Here is a 22148-nt window from a genome sequence, read left to right on the forward strand (position 1 = left end):
ATTTGAAGTACTTGTGTGCTCATGTTTTTAGATGAAGTACGAGGTATTTATAGGAGACACCTTGTGTTGCTAATGGTTTCATGACTGAATGTGGCCTTTCATGATGTTTATAGTGAGATTTCTTTGCAGGAGAATGTTTCCTTGAAGGGGAAACTAGCCACTCTTTTTATCAGCAAAAAATTTATGTACTCTTTTCCACTTAATATATGGAGCGATATAGCTATGTTAGAAGCCTTAGAGATGTAGTCCAAGAGGGGTGAAATTCATCACCAAATTCTTTGTTGTTGCTCTTCATGAATGCCTATATGAGTTATATGATGAGATGTTGATTAGATTTTAAGTTTACAAGAAAAAACTAACTCATAGTCCTTGAAGAGACCTTTGAAAACTGGTTTTGTCATAAGACCCATTTTTCCTTGCAAAGCATCAAGAGAATGATCACTTTTTAGGAAGGAGAAGTTCTCCTCCAATTTCAGATCATTCCTGAAGGGGGAGGGGTTCGTAACAACCATGGGTTAAAATTTCATGTAATAAAGTTAATAAAGGGAAAATAATACCAAGCTCATGGGACACTTATTCCAAGCTGAACGTTGGGAAAAACATCCTAGTGGGCATCATGTGTTGTGTATTATGGCTAAGGGGAAATAAGCAAAGGCAATGGAAAAGGATTTTAAAAATGGAAAAAGTCATTTTTGGTAGATTATTTATGAAAATAAAGGAAAATAGGAGAAAAGGTAGGTGAAATGCCACATGTTGCATGTGAGGAGGAAATTGAAGGAAAATTATGGAAAATGAAGAAATTAGAGGCATCAATAATAAAAAGACATCAGAGCATGAGTTTGGGGACTTTTTCAGTTCAATTTTTGAATTATTCTCAGAGAGGATAAGAGAACCAAGAGGAGAAGGAAAGAAAGCAAGCAAAGGAAGGAAAAGGAAAGCATAGGAAAACAAGGATCATGCAAGGAAAGGTTGGATCAAGCAACTTCAACATGAATAATTGTAGGTAATAGGTTACATGTATGATTTCCTAGCAGGTTTTGGCATGCATGGAATGTGCATGTGTGTATTTGGTGCAATTGCTGCCATTCGCATGGGTTTCTCTGGGTTTCAACAGTGGTTTTTAGCCTTGCCTTGCAATTTCTGGATATCCATAGTGTGATGGGATAATTTCTTGGTTGAGTGTTGGATTTCCTAAAGGTTTTGGATTTGGGTGAGGTGGTCTTAGGAAAATCCCAAGCGTTGGGGGCAGATATGGTTTTCTCCAGGAAGCACTCAATGGGTGGGTGGAGATAGGAAAATTCCTTAAGGGATGGTGAAGGAATTCTCAGGGATCCAATATTGGTTTGGTTTTGTGATCTCGGGACCAATTTAGGTGAGATCATGGTATGGTGAGGGTGGAGGTGGCTTAACCTCTAGATTCCCTTTTTTTTTTATGGATTGGTTTATCCCATGATATCCCACATTCATGCTTGGAATATGGAATAGGGGTAATTGGTTGAAGGAAATATTTGGTTCAAAAAATCTATGGTCAAGTGGTACGTGGAAGTACCTGAATTGGTTGGATTTTTCACATGGTTAATAAGAGTTATGTTTCTCTTGTCTTTGATGAGTAAATATACTTGTTATTATGTGTCTTTAATGGTTGTTCTATCATTGTTATCTATCTGGTTATATGTTGGTTATAAGCATGGTTTTATGACAAATTTAAGTATGGCTCCTATCATATTTTAATTAATGAATTTCTGGTTAATGAATGCATGACCTAAATGAAATTATGGAAACTATTGTGAGAAGGCATTTGTCGTTCTTGTTAAACCTCAGATAAGTTTCAGACCCCTATGTTTAGGTATGCTTTCATGACCTATAGATTGCATGTTTATCATGTGTTTAATGAAATTTCTGTCTTGGTTGGGAGGAGTCGGGTCAAGTCCTTGTTCATGGTTTTGGTTTAGAAGCTTTGTTTCTATATTATTTATCATTTTTGGAAGTTTCACTGATTTCTGGGCAAAGGCCTGGGTCCTAGCCCTGAAAAAGTGGCTCAGAATTCGGGGTCGCTGGCACAAAATAGACTGGAAAAGTCCACAGTCTTTTGGAGGTAGGCCTATGGGAGTGAATTGTGGTTTAAATTCACTTAGAGGCCTTGTCAAGGGAGCGATTGAGGCTCTAGGTTAGTGAAAAAGAGAATTATCTCAAGAGTTGGACACTTGGAGGGATTGGGTAGCTCTTGAAGGTCATGTACCACCCAAGGGAAGTTAGTAAGGTCTTAAGTTGTCAACTTCATTTCCTTAAGGTCATATAGGAGGTTGAGTCTTATCATAGTGACCTTCAGCTCATGTTTACTCTAGGAAAATGGGTGAAAGTGGGTAAATGTGGGAGGAGGCAGCTATAGGGTGGTATCAGAGCAGGTTGTGCTCTCTTTCGGTAAAATATGATTTTGTCAAGGTTATGGTTGTCATGCATGGGGTCATTGTATATAGTTGTTATGGTCATGCATTAATATGATTTAGAATATTATATTACTGTGCTAAGATCCTCCTCAGATTAGAGACAAAATGCTTTCATTGTGCTTAAGCATTCATGAATTTTCACAAGTGAAAAATGAGTTTTTATGTTAATTTTTATGAGAAATTAAGCATAACTAAGAGACTGAACAACATCATAAGCATGTACATAACATCATAAACAACACAATACAATAGGAACATGATAAAGTAGTTCAACCCTCCTAGGCTACATCTCCTTGGTCCTGCTTTCAATAGCTTGGGCCTCTCTATTATGCTCAAAAGTGTAAAGATATGTGTTTACAAGGCTCAAATGTTTCTGAAACCTACTCCAATCAGTCTAGAATGTCCAAAAGTGGCTATCCATCCTCTTTTTCATCCAATTTGGTGGAAAACTGAAGAAGTTATGACTTCTTTTTGTTTTTCCAATATTCACTCCCCAAATTGCCCCATTTCTGGCATGATCCTACAAATTAGCTCCCAAAAGTGCTAACTGAGAGAAAATTTCGCCGCGTAGCAGTCCATAATTTGTTGGCATCGGCTGTCCCATAAAAAATCACAATTGGTGGAAAACCAACGGTCTTATGGTCTGTGAATGTGGGGGGGGGGGGGTTGATGTGCGAATGTGATATGGTGGACACGACGATACTATTAACTTAACTGTAACCCTTAGTTGCATCGCATCCAAGATTCTTTCACAAGTTGCAATTGATGGAGAACCAACAGGCAATGTAATGCGATACTTTACCTTCTATGGTGTGCGATTGCGATCTACAATTGCGATTTATCGCATCGCAACCTTGACTTGCTTGGGGTCAATTCTTTAACACGACTCACCTGTGATATGCATTTTGTGAAATGTGGGGGCCAATGGTGGCCTTCCACTTGGCACTTCCCCATTCCCTAAAGGGCCTTGCCACATCATCTTTTCCTGCCATCTGTCCAAGTCAAACCTAAACTTTGACTTGCTCTAACTTCTTCATACAAGCTCGGATTTGAGTGTCGTTCACACTGTTGGAATTAGAATGACGTGCTATTTAGTCTGAAGCTAAGTTTATCAAGATTATGATACTTTGAGTTTTGAGCCTAATTTTAAGCACTTGATCACTCCTCCCCACTAGAAGCCTTTTGGACCACAAAAGGACCACTTTCAATTTTCTAGAATTTCCAATCTCGATCCATTTATCATTGAGTTGGGCCTTGTGATCTATACGATGCTTATCATGACTTGCTGTGTACTTACCTTTGCCATTTTCAAGTTGTTCTTGCACTGTTTCATGTACCATTTGGAGTCATTCAATGAACTCTTTGGCTTTTTCCATGTTACTATCAGTAGAAACACTCTTCTTACCAAGATGGTACAATACAATATGATGCAAATAGTAAACAAATTCGTCCACTTGATTCCTTTGACTCAAGCTTGAATGTACATCTTGAAAGTATGTATTCTTTTGAACATAACTTTCATGTAAAAAAAAACTATGCTTGACGAAAGTAGTTATACAAACTATAGGCCTAGAAAGTACATCAACAAACTTGTCACTTATACCTTTCTTATACCTTTTGACCGAGTGGAATAGTAAAAGAAAACCCATCCAATGGAAGTTCCTTTATCGCTGCAACTTAAACACTTCACCATTGAAAATTTCTGAATGAAAAGAAATGGGATTACCACATTGCATAAAGACTGCGCCCATGGCATAATTGCATACATCAACCTAAAACTTAAATGAATTTTTCAAGTTTAGAAGACTAAGTATAAAGGTTGAACTGATATTTTGTTTTAAAGCATCAAATGGCTCTCGTTGTTTTCCTCCCCATCGGAATACCTTTTGCACAGCTGCCAATGAATGTAAATGAGCTATAATAGAAGAAAAATTAACAAAATCTCTCCTCCAACATTGGGTTGCTCCCAATTTTTTTTTTTTTTATCAAAATGACTATCTTGACCTTGCCTACATAAATTGCAAGCAGAACAAAGGCGTCTACGACTTCAAGAAGATGTATAATTCTTTCACCTGTGTCGGCAGGAATGGATTCAATACCACCATAGACTATTACGTCCAAGTGGACTATTGGAATGAACCCTAGAGTGACATATCTATAGCTGCCACAGATCCTACTCACTGGAATTATAGTATCGCACTTGGAAGACCCAATTTCATAGCTCAAGTACATCAAAGAAGTTTTATCCAACATATACTTTGACATCTTCATAAACAAATGTTCTTGACATATGACATCAAGTATCTTTTTCTCACACATGACATTTTCATAATGAAATTTTTTGAGAATGAAAATGTCATCCAGGTAGACTATCATGTTTATAAATGGCTTCAATACGTCTTTCTTCATATGTAGGAAAGTAGTAGGAGAATGGGAAACACCAAAAAACATAACAATCCATTTAAACTAACCTTTGATGAAAACCACTTCTTGAATCCCATTCAATGAAATGCTTACCATTCTTCTTTGCTTCCAAAACAAGAGGTGCACCACATGGTAAAGGAGAAGGTTGAATGATCCTTGTATTCAACAATCTATGGATTTGCATCTTAATTTCTGTGCTTTTCATTACTGACATCCTGTACATGCCAATGTTAGGAAGAAGACACTTTTACTGCAACTGTATTTCATGTTAGATTATCCTCTTGGGAGGTAATCCCTTTGGTTCCTGAAACATCTCATCATATTGGTTAACTACGTCAACCAATTCAAATTTCAAATTCGAATCACAACTTTTAAAAGCTTCATTATCAACATCATTCTTGGGTTTGATCATGAGAAGCACTAAATTCATGCTCAAATTCACTAGTCTTTTCCTTTGCCTTGCATTAACAAGATAAAGATTTATTTTCTTGCTATGAGCTCTCACAATATATTCTACTCCATTTTTGAATAAATGATATTTGTTTTCATGTCTATGGAAGATAGCTTTTCTATCATAAAGGTACAGACTACTCAAAACTATTCCACAGATATCTAACGACACAACATCAAGCTTCACTTCATCTATGAAATTCGTAGTGATAGCGAATTTCAGTTTACAGTTTCTAGTAACTTGCAATTGCGCATTGTCACACACCCATCCAATTCGATACAGTTTATGATGTGGAACGATTTCCATGTTTAAAATTTTGACAATGTTTTTAGAGATAAGATTGGCTTGAGAGCCACTATCGAAAAGCGTATCAATCTTGTTGTGTTTTGATATCACTATTATGTGAAAAATTTCTATTCTCCTCTTTTTGTTTGGAGTTTCATTTTGTGAGTCTGAAGAACTAGTGTTGGCAACAAATTCTTTTCCTTTTAACCCCATGGCAATGATTTTAGTTTCATCACCCGAATCAGATCCTAAATCCTGTTGAGTGGTTGCAGTTGTCTTTTGTTTTCCCTTGTTGTTGTTTCTCTTTGGTCTCATTTCGGGATGAAGCTCACAACAATGAGCTTCACCGGGACCCTCTCTGGAACAATGTTTGCATGTAATTTTCTCTCCTTTTTTGATAGATGCATTTTTCTTTGCCTTCCGTTTGAAAGACTTTTCCTTTCCTTTACTCTTAAATGGATTTTTATGACCTTCTTCTAGGGTGTTTTTTCCTCTCGCCTCAAGATGAGTGGCTTGCATGCAAACATCATCTGGATTATTGGGATTAAACATTAAGATAATATGCCTAAGGTAACTATGTAAAACCCCTATGTACTTCAGCAATGTGTCCTATGATTTCAAATCTACACCTAACGCCAAAGACCTTTTTTTGAATTCTTGGGTGTAATCTTGCACATTTTGACCTTTAAGTTGTCTAAAGTTCTGCCAATTCATTATGGATTTTTGCATATAAGCTAGAGGGTAGAATTTTCTTTTGGTTCCAGCAATGAAATTATTCCAAGAAATTGAGATCTTATTGTGTTTTTTAATCTCCTCTTAGGTCTTTGATTCCCACCATACTAGTGCTGCACCCTCCATTCTCAAGGAAGCTAACTGAATATTTATGTCATCCTCTTGAAGGTTTTTAATCCTACAATAGACCTCCAACTAAAGAATATGATTATCAAGCTTCTCATTATACATGGGCAGGTCAAATTTAACATCAAGATTAAAAAAAAGTGATTTACCAGTTCCTTTTGAAGTATGATGATGAGTATGAGTAAGGGTTGTGTTAGTGGAAGCGGGTGAAATGCTTGTGAAGAAGAAGATGAAGAAGATTGTGGAGAGGGTGGAGGTTTTTCTTCATTTCCATTACCTCCTCTTGAAGAGCCTTCACCTTTGGGAGGTTTGGAACTTTCCCCTTGCAACTTGGTATTTCTCTCTTAATAGAGGACTTTCACCATCTCTGTCATGTCAATGAACACCTTTCTAAAGGTCTTCTCATATTCTGTCATGTTTTTAGGTTCTCCTTCATCATACATGATATTTGGAGTCTCAATTGCAACTTAAGGCTGAACTAGTGTTAGAGATTGTGGAAACCTTTCTCTCCTTGCCCTTGACCAAACTTCCACTAAAAAAGGACATTGGTGAGAGGAAAAAATTGTCACCATAATCTCATTGGTGATGGTCAAAAGAGCCTACATCACCAAAAATTGAACATCACCAAAGGTGGTGTCGTCAAAAGTATAGGTGTTGTGGTGACATTCAAGGTTCATCACCAATAATGATTTAGAATGATGAATAGTGACCGTCACCATTTTCATATGAGCAATGGTAATGGAACTTAGCCTCTGTCACCAAAAAATTGAACCTCACTAAAGTCAATGTCATCAAAAGTATAAGTGATGTGGTGACACTCAAGGTCCGTCATGGATAATGATTATAATGACGGATAGTGACTGCCACCATTTCATATGAGGAACAATGATTTATTGTAATGGACCTTTCATCGCCATTACTATTGATGCACACACACACACACACACACACACACACATATATATATGGTGACGTTTCACCATAACCTCATTGGTTATAGTCAAAAGAGTCTCTCTCACCAAAAACTAATAATCATCATTCCATATGAATATCAGGGCATGATGGAATCAAACCACCAACCTCTTTCTTGTAAAGCAGGTGCTCTTCCATTGAGCTAGCACCCTTTAAAATATTATACCTTGAAAATTAAAAAATTTAAAATTCTAAAACTTTCAATAAATTATAAAACTACAATGTACCCTAACCAAAAGACAAAATGAGCAGAAACTTGGCATCTTAGTCTTGGGACCATTTGAACCAAGCCTACAATTGAATTGAACCTTAAATGCATCATCAAATTCAAGTAAGTTTTGTATTTCTCCCTATGTCTCAAGCATATAATACTATGTCTTCATTCTGCAAAGAAAGTAGTAAGCTTGATGGGACATCCAACTTCCATGCATGGAAGAACAAGATAGATCTTATCCTCATAGAAAATGATTCCATGGACCGTGTCCTACGAAAAGTTGCAGAACCAAATAAGAGAAATACCAAATATTGTAAAAACTACTTCAAGGATGAAACAAGGGATCAAAGAATCCTTATTGAATTAATCAAGGATCACCTTATTCCATTTGTTGTAGATTTTCATAAGGCAAAAGACAACAATGACAGGTTGACTAGGCTATATGTAATAAGCACTTCAAGACTAAAGATATTTTTGAGGAGTCGTTTGTACAAGACAAGGCTATCCTTTGATGAAGACATCTCCTCATACTTGGTGAAGATATCTTAGTTGAGGGATCATCTCCAAGCTCTTGTAGAAATTGTTTCAAATGTGGAATCGAAAACCTCTATGCTCAATGCTCTACCTCTCAAATGGAACACTTTTGTGACTAATATCTACTCATAAAAAGACAGTCTAGGCTTCGGGGATCTATTGTTAAAGTAATGAATTAAAGGTCTGTTGATCAGAAGGCATCCACAATTATTTGGAAAAGAATAAGGCTGAGCTAGAAGGATTGTAGTGGTAACTACAGTGTACCCTAACCATACGACAAAAGGAGAAGAAGCTTGGCATCTTAGTCTTGGGACCATTTTAAGCAAGCCTACAATTGAAGTGAACCTTAAATGCTTCATCAAATTCAAGTAAGTCTTTTATTTCTCTCTATGTCTCAAGCATGTCATACTATTTCTTCATTCTGAAAAGAAAACAGTAAGCTTGATGGGACATCCAACTTCCAAGCATGGAAGAACATAATCGATTTTATCCTCGTAGAAAATGATGTCATGGACAATGTCCTAGGAAAAGTTGCAGAACCAAATAAGAGTAATACCAAAGAATGGAACAAATACTTGAAGGATGAAACAAGGGATCAAAGAATCCTTATTGAATCAATCAAGGATCACCTTATTCCATTTTTTGCAAATTTGGATAAGGCAAAAGACATGTATTACAGGTTGACTAAGCTATATGTAGTAAGCAATTAAAGTAAGTAGATATTTTTGAGGAGTTCCTTGTACAAGACAAGGCTATCCTTCAATGAAGACATCTCCTCATTCCTAGTGAAGATATCTCAGTTGAGGGATCAACTCCAAGATCTTGTAGAAATTGTTTCATATGCATAATTGACAACCTCTATTATCAATGCGCTACCTCCTGAATGGAACACTTTTTGAATAATATCTACTCATAGAAAGACACTCCAAGCTTCGATGATCTATGGTCAAAGCAATGAATTAAAGGTCTGTTGATTAGAAGGCATCCATAATTATTTGGAAAAGAATACAGCTGAGTTAAGACTGTATTGGTAACTACAGTGTACCCTAACCATAAGATAAAAGGAGAAACATATTTGCATCTTAGTCTTGGGACCATTTGAAGCAAGCTTACAATTGAAGTGAACCTTAAATGTATCATCAACTTCAAGTTTTGTATTTCTCCCTATGTCTCAAGCATCTAATATTATGTCTTGATTATGCAAATAAACTAGTAAGCTTGATGGGACATCCAACTTCCAAGCATGGAAGAAAAGGCTTGTCCTCATAGAAAATGATGCCATGGACCATGTCCTAGGTAAAGTTGTAGAACCAAATAAGAGCAATACCAAATATTGGAACAAATACTTCAGGGATGAAACAAGGGATCAAAGAATCCTTATTGAATCAATCAAGGATCACCTTATTCCATTTGTTGCAGATTTGGATAAGGCAAAAGACATCTATGATAGGTTGACTAAGCTATATGTAGTAAGCACTTCAAGACAAAAGATATTTTTGAGGAGTTGCTTGTACAAGACAAGGCTATCCTTCGATGAAGACATCTCCTCATACCTGGTGAAGATATCTCAGTTGAGGGATCAACTCCAAGCTCTTGTAGAAATTGTTTCAGATGCAGAATTGACAACCTCTATGCTCAATGCTCTACCTCCCGAATGGAACACTTTTGTGACTAATATATACTCATAGAAAGACACTCCAAGCTTTGATGATCTATTGTTAAAGTAGTGAATTAAAGATCTATTGATCAGAAGGCATCCACAATTATTTGGAAAAGAATAAGGCTGAGTTAGAAGGACTGTAGTGGTAACTACAGTGTACCCTAACCAGAAGACAAAAGGAGCAGCAACTTGGCATCTTAGTCTTGGGACCATTTGAAGCAAGCCTACAATTGAAGTGAACCTTAAATGCATCATCAAATTCAAGTAAGTTTTGTATTGCTCTCTATGTCTCAAGCATATAATACTATGTCTTCATTCTACAAAGAAAGAAATAAGCTTGATGGGACATCCAACTTCCAAGCATGGAAGAACAGGATAGATCTTATCCTCATAGAAAATGATGTCATGGACCATGTCCTAGGAAAAGTTGCAGAACCAAATAAGAGCAATACCAAAGATTGGAACAAATACTTCAAGGATGAAACAAGGGATCAAAGAATCCTTATTGAATCAATCAAGGATCCCCTTATTCCATTTGTTGCAGATTTGGATAAGGCAAAAGACATTTATGATAGGTTGACTAAGCTATCTGTAGTAAGCACTTAAAAAAAAGAAGATATTTTTGAGGAGTCACTTGTACAAGACAAGGCTATCCTTTGATGAAGACATATTCACATACTTGGTGAAGATATCTCTGTTGAGGGATCAACTCTAAGCTCTTGTAGAAATTGTTTAAGATGCAGAATTGAAAACCTCTATGCTCAATGCTCTACCTCCCGAATGGAACACTTTTGTGACTAATATATACTCATAGGAGACACTCCAAACTTCGATGATCCATTGTTAAAGTAGTGAATTAAATATCTGTTGTTTAGAATGCATCCTTAATTTTTTTAAAGAATAAGGCTAAGTTAGGAGGATTGTAGTGGTAACTACAGTGTACCCTAACCAGAAGACAAAAGGAGTAGCATCTTGACATCTTATTCTTGGGACCATTTGAAGCAAGCCTACAATTTAAGTGAACCTTAAATGCATTATCAAATTCAAGTAAGTTTTGTATTTCTCTCTATGTCTCAAGCATCTAATACTATTTCTTCATTTTGCAAAGAAAGCAGTAAGATTGATGGGACATTCACCTTCTAGGCATGGAAAAACAAGATAGATCTTATCCTCATAGAAAATGATGTCATGGACTGTGTCCTAGGAAAAGTTGCATAACCAAATAAGAGCAATACAAAAGATATGAAAAAATACTTCAAGGATGAAACAAGAGATCAAAGAATCCTTATTGAATCAATCAGGGATCACCTTATTCCATTTGTCACAGATTTAGATAAGGGAAAAGACATCAATGACAAGTTGACTAAGCTATATGTAGTAAGCACTTCAAGACAAGATATATTTTTTGAGGAGTCACTTGTACAAGACAAGGCTATCCTTCGATGAAGACATCTCCTCATACTTGGTGAAGATATCTTTGTCGAGGGATCAACTCCAAGCTCTTGTAGAAATTATTTTAGATACAGAATTGACAACCTCTATGATCAATGCTCTACCTCCCTAATGGAGAATTTATTTGACTAATATCTACTCATAACCCCGATTGGATTATTAGACATATAGTCTGCATGTCATCCATATCACAATGGGGACTCTCTCAATCACCATCTATTGATTTCTAGTCAAACAAATTTATAGTTAACTATGCAGAAGTATTTGTTTAGAATTTGTATCTTCAACCTCTTTAAGCTTTCTGTTTGTGTCAGGGATTTGCTTAATGGTGAACATATTTTATGTGTATTGCGTGTGTTTTTATGTTCGCGATTTTCTGTTATGCTGAAGGATTTTCAGTTACCATATGGTTCAAAAATATCGATTTCTAATTATTATTCTTGTTTCCATCTTTCCTTGTATTCCGTTTAATTGACTTGTCTTTTTATGGATAGATATTAGTTAATGTACCTTGGTGGTATGTAGTAATAAGCACAATGATATCTCCATTTGTAATACAATGAAGTAAGAGCAAGTTTGTTGGTGCTCGTCCTACCAGAGTGACAAAGATTTGTTCAAATAATACATTGGTTCTTTTCTTACAGTTTCAGTTTTTCAATAGGTAGGATTTCATGTTACCATGATATCATTTATTTTTTACAAGGGCTTGGCCACTGACATTGGATCATAAATTAGAAGCTATTCTTTCATATAGATACATTTCACCAAAGTATGTGCCAATATAGTATGAAGGTTTGAGCAGAGAAAATGACACAGAAGTCTCTGCAGTAGATGGGGGAGTTTCAAAGATGTTTATCAAACCAGGGTGAAACAAATTTTTGAGATCCCTACTGCAGAGTTGTGGTTTTGGTTTAAATTTCTCTAATTTTAAGCACTAACATAATGCAAGTCTCACAAAACAAGGATTAGGGTAACTGGCTTCTGTTGATCCACTTGCATAACCCTAACGGTCTCCCCCACTGTCGGTGCCGGCCCAAGGTGGTTACCTGGTTTCGAGGAGGGTTCAAGCAGATGTCGACATGGATTCTGAAGAGGTGGATTACTCGGATTCCCCGCTGGCGGAAAGCTCCATTTGGCGTTCCACGTTCACATCTTCTGGGGGTCTGCACAGTGGAAATATGTCTGCCAGCCTTGAGAATCTCTCTCCATCTATCGACCCGTCTCTCCCCTCTTCACTTTTCCCTAGCGAGCCCTCCTCCTGGAACTCTTTTGCCGTCCCCTCCCCGGCTTCTCTCGGTTTCCTTGCGGAATGTTTACAGTCCTCCCCGAACGGCACCGCTCCCCATCTGCCGGTTTTACCCTCCCATTCCCTTTTCCCTACAAATCCCGTGGAGATCCCTGCTCATCCCGTGGAAAACCCTCCCCTAGCTGACCCTAACCCTCCCATCGCCCCCCCCGTCCCCTCTGGCAGCTATCACCCGGAGGCCATCCCCACCCCCGGGTCAATCCCTCACCCTTCCCTCCCTGTTCCCCCCCCAGCAGGCTCACAGGCACCTGATATCCCGGGCCGCATGTCCTCCCGCCCCTTAAAGAAACAACGCTGTTTCAAATCCAGAGCCAAGGACGTCTTCCTGAGGCTTGAAGAAGATATCCAGTGGGGGGACGCCATGGATTTGGTGGACCGTGTCCTTGTTGGCCGGATTCGGGGCAGACATATCACAGCGGCAAAACTAAAGCAATGGGCCACAGAGATTTGGGGCCAATATCTAGCGGAAATCCCATCTGTCCAGACTTTCGTGCGAGGATGGTTCACACTAAGGTTCGCAAGGGCGGACCACACGAGCTGGGTACTTTCATCATTTTGGCATTTTGAAAAAGCTCCGGTCCTCCTCAAGCGCTGGACGCCCCTCTTCGACCCGGAGACGGAACAGCTGGGAATTGGGCCAGTCTAGGTCAGACTACCGGGCCTGCCTCTTCAGTATTGGTCCGAAGACATCTTCAAGAGAATTGGGAACTCTCTGGGCACATTCATGGAATCTGACAAATCCTACATCTCGACAGGCTCGATGGCTTATGCAAGGATCCTTGTGCACATGGACACCAAGGGGGGTGTGCCAGAAAATATCACAATAAAATGGAAATCCTCTTCAAGGAAGCAGAAGCTCGACTATGAGGGAATCCCTTATCACTGCAGAAGATGTCATCAGGTGGGTCATCTTTATTGGGACTGCCCCCTTCTCCAGAAGACCCAGCAGGCAGCCACAGGCCAGGACCTGCCCACTACAGAAGGTCTACCTGACCCTCCCGCAGCGGTGGCACCAAGGACGGAGCACAACATTACCTCTGACACGGTGGAAGCGCCTCCAGCACCTCGCCGCAAGAAGCAAGCATCGAACTCGACCCGGCCTCCATCTCCTCCACTGACGCGTTCAAAGGCTGCAAAAGGAGCAGTCTTCTCATCGGGTACGTCTTCTCCTTTGACTGTCTCTGCTTCTCTTCTTGCATCATTGAGTTTATCTTCCCCTGGCATGCCCCCCCCAATCAGGATTCCCCCTCCCTCTTCCCCGTCCGCACTTGACCTGGTAAAGGTCGCCCGTCCGCCCCATCCCCCTCCCCGCTCGCTATATTTGTCTTGCCCCATCCCGAAGCCATCGGGCTTACCCACCTCCTCCTCTCTCCCCTCTTTCCCCCCCCCCCTCTTTTCCTTCGCCCTCCCCATCGGTAAACTCTTCGCCGAGGTACTCCACCCGCTCGACCTCCAAGCAGAAAGTGACGGACTCCATTGGGCTGTCGGTGGAGTCCCTTATCCTCTCGCCCAAGCTAGGGCGCGGCCGACCTTCTTCGTTCTCTAAAGCACAGAAACAAGCGGGGGACGATGTCCTCCAAGGCAGACAGCATACTATTGATAGGGTTCTTAGAGCACAGGACACCCTCCCCCACCCCCCTCCATGAAAATTCTATCCTTCAATTGCAGAGGGTTGGCCAGCCCTGAGAAAAAATTGGCCCTGAAGCGTCTCCTACTCTCGGACCCGGTGGACATCATCTTTTTACAAGAAACCCTATGCAAAGCAGACTCTGTCACCTCCATTCTAGTTTCATGGTTGCCAGGGTGGACCTTTTCCGCCATTGATGTATCTGGCCATTCAGGGGGTATTGCTATTGGGTTTAAGAACAGTTCCATAAACCTAAAGAATATCTGGGGTGGAGGGGGTTATTTGGGTGCGGACATATTCTCAAAAGATCTGGAGGAAAATCTTAGAATCATCAATGTCTACGGACCCTGTCTTAACAGGGAGCACTTTTGGCAAAAGCTCTTCAGCTCCCCTCTTCTCCAAGCCGGGAACACTATTATGGGAGGAGACTTGAATTTCTCTATGGGTTTCTCTGAATCATGGGGACATATGGCACAAATCGATCCCCTCTCTGACTTCTTTGGGCAGCTGCTCGAGGATCACCATTGGATAGATATCCCAACGGCCAAAATTCAACACACATGGAAGAACAACCGAACTGGGGACCAAAGCCTTGCTAGAAGGCTGGACCGCTTTATCATCAAGGAGGTGCTCCACAGCAATCACCCCAGATCTAGGCAATGGGTTGGAAGTGGCGGGATCTCGGACCATAGACCTATATACCTGGAAATGGGCGCAAGACAACAGGCCCCCAAGGCCCCTTTCAAGTTTAATTCCACTTGGCTCCGGGACCCCTCATATATTAAATTAATAACGGATTTCTGGAAAGCTCATTCGATCCCTGAGGATGCAGACCCAGCCACAGGCTTTGTAAGGAACCTCTCCGAAATCAAAGTGCTTTCAAGAGATTGGGCCAAAATGAAGAGAAAACAGGATGATCAAACGATATCTCTTGCTGAACAAGCTATTGAGGTTCTTGAATCCCACTCAGAAGGAACCTTCATCTCCCTAGACCAGAAATCTATGTATGAAGGCCTCATCAATCGGAGAACACAAGTCCTCAGAGACCGTGAGGATAGCTGGAGACTAAGGAGCAGAGCCATTTGGCTCAAGGAAGGGGATGAGAATACAAAGTTTTTCCACCGCTTTGCAAATGGTCGGAAAGCGATCAACACTATCTGGGAGCTGCAAGACAGTTAGGGACAACAGGTCAGCAATCCTGGAGAACTTGCCTACCTAGCCTCTTCACATTTCAGGAACATATACAAGGCCCCGAGAGAAGCAAGTCTATTAGAAATAATGAGAGTGGCAGAACTCTTCCCCAGATTTGTGGATGATGAGGATGCAGAGGAGCTTACAAAAGACATTACTTTGGAAGAGCTGGAAGCTACCATCAGGGGCTTCCAAAAGGACAAGAGCCCGGGACCTGACGGCTGGACCATTGAGTTCTATCTAGCCTTTTTCGAGCTGCTGGGCCAGGACATCCTCAAAGTAATCAATCATTGCAGCCACACAGGAACAGTCCCCTCAGCCATCAAAGCCACTTTCATTGCCCTCATCCCCAAATCCGACAAGCCGGAATCCTTCAATGATTTTCGGCCTATCTCGCTCTGTAACTGCCTCTACAAGATCTTGGCCAAAATTCTTGCAAACAGGCTCAAGCCCATCCTCTCTGCCAATATATCCTCTGAACAATTTGCTTTCCTCCATCGGCGCCAGATCCATGAAGCTATTGGCACTGCCCAAGAGCTTCTTCACTCATTGCAGAGCATGAAATTGAAAGGAATGATCCTTAAGGTTGACCTCTCCAAAGCTTTCGATAGGGTAAATTTACTATACATCCGAATGCTTCTCACCCATTTGGGTTTCCCCTTCCTGTTCATTAAGAGGATCATGAGCTGTATCTCTGATGTGCCGTTCAGTGTCCTCCTAAATGGCTCCCCCTCCCCCTTCTTCACTGCCGAAAGAGGTCTCCGGCAAGGATGCCCCCTATCTCCCCTACTGTTCCTTCTCATCATGGAAGGGCTAAGCAGGCTGATTGCATCTGAACACAGGAGAGGCAGAATCAAAGGGATTAAAATTACAGACAACTGCTCCCTTACTCACCTTCTGTTCGTGGATGATGTGCTCATCTTCTTAAACGGAAGCATGGCTGACACATCAACTTTACAACTAGTTTTTGATCTCTTCCAGAAGGCCACAGGTATGATAATAAATGTTCAAAAATCCACCGTAACAGCCACAGGTTTTTCACAGCAAGAGATCATCTATACTAAAAATCGTTTCCCCTTCCAAATTCACCCTATGGAGGAAGGGCTGAAATATCTGGGCTTCCAAGTGAAACATGGAGGATACAAAATAGCTGACTGGATATGGCTAATCACAAAGGTGGAGAAGAGATTAAATGTTTGGTATAATAGATATCTCACTAGGGCAGGAAGACTCACTCTTATAAAAGCCGTGCTGGAAGCTACGCCTATATACTGGATGTCTCTAGCTTGGATACCAAGAGGAATCTTATCCAGGCTCCAAAAAATATGCTGTGGATTCCTATGGAAGGGGAACAAACAGGGAAACCTCTTTGCCTGGGTAAAATGGGACACCATAGCAAGGCCTAAGAAATGGGGAGGCTGGGGTATAAAAAGACTAGATTTATTTGCAAAAGCTCTGGCAGCAAAACTCAGATGGCAACTCCTCACATCCCATAGTCTCTGGAAACATGTAGTTATGGAAAAATACATTGCTTCGGAAAGCATTTTCAACTGGATTCACAGGGAACATAGGGGAAGTGGAAGACACTCAATCATCTGGAAAGCAGTTCTCAACTCCCTTCCCCTAATTCGGGAGGGACTAACATGGAGAATACATCAGGGGAACTCTGTCCGCCTTGGTATAGACCCCTGGATAGGATGCAGCAATGCACACCGGCTATTTGAGCAACTCACAGCACATCTAATGGATCAGGGTGTCACTCATGTTGCACATATTGCAGATCAAGAAAACTCCAGTTTTCTACAACAGGCCTGGAAGACACCACTAGATCTCCACATCTCGGAGCAATGGAGGAAAGAATGGGAGTCTTATACTGAGGCCCTCACACAAGCACACATAAGAATCACGGAGGAAGAAGACGAGATTGTATGGGCACTAGCAAAAAATGGATCATATACTCCAAAGGATGGATACCAACAACTCATGCAACCATATCAGCCCGAAATTACTTAGTAGTGGTGGAGAGCTATATGGCATCTAAAAGCAGCACCCAGAACGTGTATGCTCATGTGGGCCATCCTCTACAACAAAATTCCCATTGGTGCAAACTTGAAAAAACGATCCTTCCATGGACCTTTCTGGTGCCATTTGTGCAGAAGTAATGAGGAAGACACTGAACATCTCTTCCTGTCCTGCCCTGTAGTTTGTGAAAAATGGTCCCTCCTCTCTTCACGCTCCCCCTCCCTCCATCAATGGCATGGCCAATCCATCGTCGATGCCTGGAAAAACTGGCAGGAGCAGCACTCTGGGAAAGATAGGAACATTCCACTTCTCATGTGCTGGTCTATCTGGATAGCAAGGAATCGTGCGATATTTGACCAAAAACCTCCTTTCTGGCCTGTCATTATTGCCCATATCTTTGCAGACCTCGCACTCATTCCTGATGATCCTCCACAAGCCCCTCCTCGGTCTATATCCCCGGAACTCATCGATAAATCCTACCCCTGGGCTTACTTTGATGGCTCAGCGCAAGAGGAGGGCTGTGGGGGAGGAGCCCTCCTCTACCTCAGAGAAAACCACTGCTTCATGCTCCAAATTCATCTGGGGCGGGGCACAAACAATTATGCCGAGCTCACCACTGCCAAACACCTCATATACTTTGCACATGAGAAAAGATGCACAAAACTACAATTTTTTGGAGATTCAAAACTTGTCTGCAACTGGCTCAACAGAAAATCAACATGCTCTGCTTTCTCTTTGAGACATATACTGGATGAGGCTCTCAGACTAACAGATTCTTTTGAAAAATTTGATTGTTATCACATTTACAGGGAGCGCAACGCTCGGGCGGACTACCTATCCAAGCAAGCTGCGCAAAGGCAAGAAGAGGACTGGCTAATCCAGGAAGAACTGGATGGAACCTTCTTTCAACACTATCACAGGCCCTTTGTTGATCTACAGGCACAAAGGGAAGCACAGCACTGAAAGGGGTTCCATCATACACACTCACTCTTTTCTTTGTTTTTCATATAGTCTGTTTTATTTTATGTATCGACCCACGGGGGTAGCCATTTTTCACGGCAACAATCTACAGCTGCATAGCAACTGATGATAGATAATACATCAAATTTATATATCAGACTGTATATAGCTCTGGAGAAACATCCTAGTTTTATGTTTTTTGCTGTTTAGACACATGTCTCCTTGCGCAGAGCACACTCCCTGCGTGGAGGTAAAAACAGTTGGGATATGTATGTGCCGGTTTTTATTGTTCTTTTCCATGGTTGGAACAACTATCTTGGTTTTTTGACACTTTTTGAGAGGCATCCAGCCTCAGTATGCATATGCTCAGACATCTACAGAATGTAATTTCTTATGACTTAATAGAAATTACGACTTTTTCTACGGGAAAAAAAAAAGGATTAGGGTAACTAGATGATTGAGTAGAACATAGTTAATAGGATTGCTTGAGGTAAAGACCAGGGAAAAAAAACACATGCATATTGACTTTAAAAACATATGCATTGAAATATTCAGAATTATTTTGGAAATCAAAGTGTTGGAATTTTAAAATTTAGGTTCTTTCTGCAACTTGAGCTTGAGTTTGTACTTTTGATAACACCATGCATCATGGGTTTTAAAAAAGCATGCATTGGAATACTTGGGAAGTTTTTAGAGGTCAGTATTGGATGTTTTAAAATTTAGGTTCTTTCTGCAACACCAAATGAGCCTATACTTTGATAATTGAGGGTGCGAATAGCATACTCATGATATAAAGTATCGCCAAAGAATAAAACCCCTCCACCGCAAAAGAGACCTTGACATTCCTCGTTCTATGTTTGTCCAGGGTGAAGTCTAAATCCAACAAAATTATCCCCACCCCAACAAGAAGGAACATAAACCTCGAGGAGAGCCCTTTGATAATATATTCCCCATGCACTCTTTTAGAGAGAAAGACCACCATTTTTGTGTTCCTTGTGACAGGATCCTACGCGCTTCCAATGCCCAGTGGTTCGACGATGATATCATAGATGAAGCGAGAGACCACCAATAAATAAGTGGCGAAGACAAGGAGAAGATAGTCGTGGATGAGGGCAAGCAAAAGGAGGGCACCTTCAGGGGCATGAGGGGTACTCTGAAAGCATTGTAAGGAAGCTTCGGGATGAGAATCAAGAGATCCATTGAATATTATGATGCTAAGTCTTCGCTTGATGATACTAAGCTCTGGGAGGAACCTTTGTCCACATTTTTCTAGGGACAAGATTTTGCTTAGAGATGAAATTTAGAATGACGGAATTGGGTATGAGGGCTTGATGATGCCAAGCTATGGGAGGAACCTTTGTCCACATTTTTCTAGGGACAATATTTTTCTCAGAGATGAAATTGAGAATGATGAAATTGGGTATGAGGGTTTAAGCTTTTGTCCCAGGAAATTGTCTTTTCCCTCAGTCACTTGGGTTTTTCATGTGACCAAAAGTATTAGTTACCCAAATTTTTAGGTTGGGTTAGCTGAAATGATGTTACCAAAGTAATGAATCCACTAGTAAAAAATGCACACAGAGAAGATGAACTTTAGAATGATAACAAAATAGTGGATTTACTTTAGAATGATACCAAAATAATGAATCCACTACTAAAAAACTCATAGACAAGATGAACTTTAGAATGACGATTAAGATTTTGTTCGAGGAAATTGTATTTTCCCTTGGTCACTTATGTTTTTCATGTGACCTTAAGGTATTAGTTACTTGGCCTTTTAGGTTGGGTTAACTAAAATGATGATGAATCTGTTATTGAAAAACACACAGAAAACATTCATTCAAAAATGTACAACTGAATTTAATTATGTTTTGATTAAAAATTATCGAAGAAGATGCATTACATTAATTTTTTATGCTATTTATTTATATGGGTTGAAATCATAGTGTGAAATAAATATTATCTCATAAAAATTGAAAAATTTCATCCTCTTCGAAATATGACATACTTTTCATTTACTTTGTATGGTTTAAGGTTATTTTTTTAATTTATTTAAAAGATTCTCAAAACCCCATTGAAAATTTGGTAAAAATATTATTGGATTTTTATCATAGCGAAACTATATCCAATGCTATGAATTTCACTAGAATTTTGTAGAAATCAATTGACACCATGAATTTCACTTAATCTTGGATAAACCAATATCACTCGACTTCCACTAAAATATTTTACAAACTAGTCATTGGGTATTGTTCATTTCAAATAAATGTTAGCTAACACTAATAATATTACCTTGGAACAAGTTCATAAATTGATTCACTTGATATCATTTTTATGTTAATAATTTGATGACCTAAATATTGGTGGTGATATTGAAAATGGGGTTGTTTAATAATGTTCATGAAACATGAACCTAATATGTATGTGGATTAATTTTAACCTCATCCTTGAAGGTTATTTGAACAAATTATTATGTCCAAAGAAAAAACCTAGGTCTCCCTTTGGTGAGCCATATGAAAGTCGATGGTAAGGCCATAGAGAGTCCTTTTTGTATGATCATTAAGCATGGGGGATATACTTTTAAATTGAATATTAATATACTTGAGAGTTTAGAACTGATGGTGTTTCAATAGTAGATGAGTTAAAACCCTAAAACATGTGTTCTAGTTTTGTCCCTTGGCCAAATCTACATGGGCTTGGGCAAAGTCTTTGTGTTGCCAGTGACCCTTGTTGATATTAGATGGAATGCAATCTTGTTAGGAAAACATCTTCCTTAGGCCACAAAGTTTCATTCTTCCTGGATTGTTGTTCATGTTGAAGTGTTTTTCTTTTTGTGAAAGAAATGCAATGAAAACTTATTTTATGATAAAGAGCCTTCATAAACTTTATTGTGGTATGATAGCACATTGATTTGTATGAACCCCCTCTTGCAGATTATAATAAAAATGCAAAGGATTTAGATAAAAGTGGGGTATTTATGGAAAATACTATAATTATAGGGTGTCTCCCCTTGCAACATAAATAAGGAGCCCCTTGGCCCTTTCACCACCTAGTCAAACTATTCTTAATGTGGTGATAATAGGTCATGTCACATGGTTAGTGGACATATTTGTTAAAGGAGGGGACACAAACAAAACTACCCTCCTTCTTCAGTGAATAACAAAAAATTCTTGAGTATTGTGTCGAGCATTTTTTTAGGCATTCAAGACTCCCAACACATGATCCTTTGGTTACTATTGGAGTATAATCGAACGGGTAAGGCATAGAATTGAGTTACATGTTACTGTAAGAAAGACATCTAAAAACTAGTGGATTAAGTTTCTTTTGGAATAATCCAAGTAATTATTGGGAACCCCAATTATATGAGGAACAACATCATTAACATTTATAGCACTTATTATTGGACAAATAAGATATAAGGTAGAGTTGTTAAACAATAAGCAATTGGTTGATATAGATATTATTAATGAAGTTTATGGAGAAGGAGAATAAGAGGGTCGTTACCTAAAATCCTTCTAACTCCATTTTCGATAGTGTCAAACATTGCAAACTATTCTTATGTACCATGGAACTCATAATCCAAAATGGATCATCATATATTTTGTTATATATCTTGGTACTTTCTAGGTGAAAAAATTGGAGGAATTGGATTGTAGGCCCCAATTTAGAGTCAGGTTCCACATTAGTGATTTGGGGCCTTGGATATTTTATTGGGAGCCCATTTTTCTTTCATAGCTCCATCACTTTA

General features: G+C 39.6%; 2 protein-coding genes across 2 annotated transcripts; both read left to right on the top strand.

Annotated features, from left to right (window-relative positions):
* Positions 1-14698: 14698 nt before the first annotated feature.
* Positions 14699-15409, top strand: LOC149235250 (uncharacterized). The gene has a single exon (XM_089368500.1). The coding sequence runs from the start codon at positions 14699-14701 to the stop codon at positions 15407-15409; it is 711 nt and encodes a 236-aa protein (XP_089224626.1).
* A 948-nt stretch (positions 15410-16357) lies between these two features.
* LOC149235251 (uncharacterized) lies at positions 16358-17434 on the top strand. Its single transcript, XM_089368501.1, has one exon. The coding sequence runs from the start codon at positions 16358-16360 to the stop codon at positions 17432-17434; it is 1077 nt and encodes a 358-aa protein (XP_089224627.1).
* The last annotated feature ends 4714 nt before the right edge of the window (positions 17435-22148 follow it).

Source organism: Pinus tabuliformis, chromosome 8 (assembly GCF_031772625.1).
Source record: "Pinus tabuliformis cultivar Carrire ecotype Pingquan chromosome 8, CPIR1, whole genome shotgun sequence".
NCBI lineage: Eukaryota > Viridiplantae > Streptophyta > Pinopsida > Pinales > Pinaceae > Pinus > Pinus tabuliformis.